This window comes from Echiichthys vipera (assembly GCF_963691815.1).
Source record: "Echiichthys vipera genome assembly, chromosome: 5".
Classification (NCBI taxonomy): Eukaryota; Metazoa; Chordata; class Actinopteri; order Perciformes; family Trachinidae; genus Echiichthys; species Echiichthys vipera.
In genome coordinates, this window is record NC_139830.1 from 26,324,195 (window position 1) to 26,327,181 (window position 2,987).

Consider the following 2,987-nt stretch of genomic DNA (forward strand, 5'->3'; position numbering starts at 1 on the left):
AACCTGCTTTAAACATTAAAGAAGATCCGTCGGGGGTAAATCAGAGTGCATTATTACACACAGTACTTTAAAGATTAGTTCACATGCTTTTTTAAAAATTCATTTTCCTGATGTCTTTACTCCACATGCCTGTTCTCTCTGATGTACGGACTGATTTGTCCTGTCTGTAACTATTCTCATATATCAGGAGTGATCTTCCTGGGAAAATGTTGCTGACATGACGCAGTTTTGACAACGTCAAGAAGGAAATCTCAAATTGAGCCAAAAGCCAGATCGACACTCATATGTAACGTCACTCAGGACGTTACTTCAGCATGAAGCGATGGGGAAGTATTAGGGCCGGTTTGAGTCCTAAGCGTTTGGAGTGAAACAAAGGAGAAAGAGATGTTGTGTTGTGCCTCTTTGAGGTCACTACAAGGTTTTATTCCCAGAGGCCCGCGCCTTTGCCTCGCTGCACTACTGTCAGCATTCAAAATGAGCTTGACATTTTTTTGTGTGTTCTTTTGTCCTTGTGGAGCAAACTCCTAACCTAAAACTTTGTGGTAGCCTCTTGACTTTAATGGCATGTTTGTCCGCTTGCTCGTGTTCTTAATCAAAGTAATAATCGTGAAATGGCCTCTAGCCTTTTAGTTCACAGTGGGTAATTGGACCTTTTGAAATAACCTTGGTGACAGACTTTTCAAAAAAAATTTAAACAACCAGCGGCTACTTACTTGTGACATTTACAGCCTTTATATCCTCACGTTGACTCCCAAAATATCAAATGACCACTGTAAGGGTCTTAAAGCTAATTTACATTTCACTCCAGGGTGGGCTTTGCTCAGTGATCTATGAAATAGAACTGGCATCCTCCATCGCTACTGTAGTGTCATTACCTGCACCGCAGCAGGAGAGGAGCTTTATGTAATCTGGCTTTTTGATTGCATTCAATTGCTGCCTACCCCTGAAATGCATTGCTCATACGTCTATTTTAAGTTCCTCTTCGGTTCTCATCTGTACTGAGAATATGAGTCTTGCTTTTTATGCAAAAAAAGAAAGAAGAGGATGACGTAGAAATTAAATAATCAGATATGATTATTGTTTATTAAACAATAAGTCAATTAATTGATGAGTCAATTGAGAGGAAATTAATCTGCAACTATTTGACAATTGATTAATCATTTCAGTCCTTTATCCAGCATCGATACCCTGATTAAGCTTCTCCAGTGTGAAGATTTGCTGCGTTTCTCTGTTTTATATGATTGTTAACTAAATTTATTTTTGTTTGGACATTGCACAAGCAATTCAAAGATGTCCCCTTGCACCATGGGACAGACCGTTTCACCATTTAACACTTAAAAGGCAAGAGCATGAATGTTTTGAGAAAAATTAGTTACGGTGCGTTTCTAATGAATGTTTTAACTGAATGCTTGAATTTACAATTTGGAATCCAACAGCACAAACTGTTGTCAGCATATGAGAAAAAAGGTTTCTCAACATGATTTCAGAGGGATGTCTTACGTCAGAGTCGGGAAGCAAGTCATCCTCATCATCCATGCTGTAGGACACACTGGGGAAGTCCTGTGTCTCAGCCAGCAGCTTCCTCTCTAGTGTGGAGCCGGGTCGAATGTCAACAAAGGTGGTCTCCAGGTAGTCTTTGCTGAGCAGGGAGTCTGAATGTCCCCAGATGGGGCCTGGTGGGTAAAAGGACTCCAGTGTTCGAGGCAAGGAGCAAGGATCCAGGAGCTGCTGCTGCTGAAGCTCAGGAGGATGTCCACAATAGCCCCTCCACGCTAAAGGAGGGTAGGCCCTGTCCTCCTCACACTTAACCAAGATACCCTTGAACATCCCACCAGGGGTCTGTCCAGTCCCGGGCCCCGGCCCCGGCCCAGATGCCCGGCTGTTATTGGGGCTTTCTCCCAGAAGAGGGTGCTCCAACTCATCTAGATTCTCCATCCCTCTTTTTTAATACCAACCACACAAGAGGCCACCACATCAACAACCAAATGTAATCTACAAATCAGTCTGCAGAACGTCTCCCTGAAGAGTGTCCGATGGGTTTATGCAAAGGCAGCTGCTTTGGTGGCTTTCAGTGATAATCCATCTTTAATCCTATTCTTTAAAATTTCTCTTATCATAGGCCTTGGTCCAGAGGCCAGGTTTATGAAATATCCTTAATGTGCCAGTGGTAGCCTTGTCCTGTTTGCTATGGAATGTGGGGAAGTTACGTAGCGGGATTGAAGCTCCTCTTTTCCTCACATGTCATAAGCTGTTTGTATCAGGGCTTGATGGCTCAGGGTTTGTCCCACGTCTTCCATTTCACATGATTGAGCGCATCAGTGTTCATGAATATGCTAATGTTGGCTACGTTCTCTCTCATACAATATGGAAATGTCAATTCTGATGATGGAGGACCTTAATTTGCCCCAGACATGCAAATGAAAACATTGGACAATGGGATTTCAGTGTGACTTGGCCTCAGGAACTCATGGAAAATGTCTCTTCCAATAAAATCTTAATAGTCTTAAAATGAGCACATGTCATGTTATTAGCGTGGAAGCTTTGGATGTCAAGCGTTCTGAATGGAAATGAGCAATGACATGTGAGAAATGTTTGTGAGGAGAATAACAAAACTGACTATGACATACAGCCGTGCGTTTGCACTGACGCTGCTTTTAAAAAACAGGCCAAAGGCAGTGGGCTTTCAAATGACTGTTCTGATACACAGTGGAGCGTTTTGAAGCTTGAATATGCGCAACCACCAGCGGCAGTCAAACTAGTGGCACAATGAATGGATTGGGGCCATACTTGAGGGCAGTTAATCTGTAAAAGCAATGAGGCTCCAGAAATAGAGTCCTACGGTGCACATCTGCAGGTCAGCAGGCCTGCCAACATGCCTGTTCCTCTTGTTGTTGTTGCTGCAGGAAGCGATAATGGAGAAATCAAAGTCCTCCAGTGTTGATTTACGGCTGTGGGTTTGCTGCTTGCCACGGCAGCGCTCCTTCGGG

At 43.3% G+C, this 2,987-nt stretch overlaps 1 protein-coding gene across 1 annotated transcript in view; it reads right to left on the minus strand.

Annotated features, from left to right (window-relative positions):
• Window positions 1-2,115, minus strand: part of tmem91 (transmembrane protein 91) — a gene marked incomplete at its 3' end in the record, with an annotated part of 5,216 nt that extends 3,101 nt beyond the window's left edge. The window contains exon 1 of the mRNA XM_083913773.1: window positions 1,501-2,115. Coding sequence (XP_083769899.1) covers window positions 1,501-1,935 — 435 coding nt within the window. The 5' untranslated portion in view covers window positions 1,936-2,115. The remainder of the gene's footprint in view (window positions 1-1,500) is intronic.
• Between the last annotated feature and the right edge of the window lie 872 nt (window positions 2,116-2,987).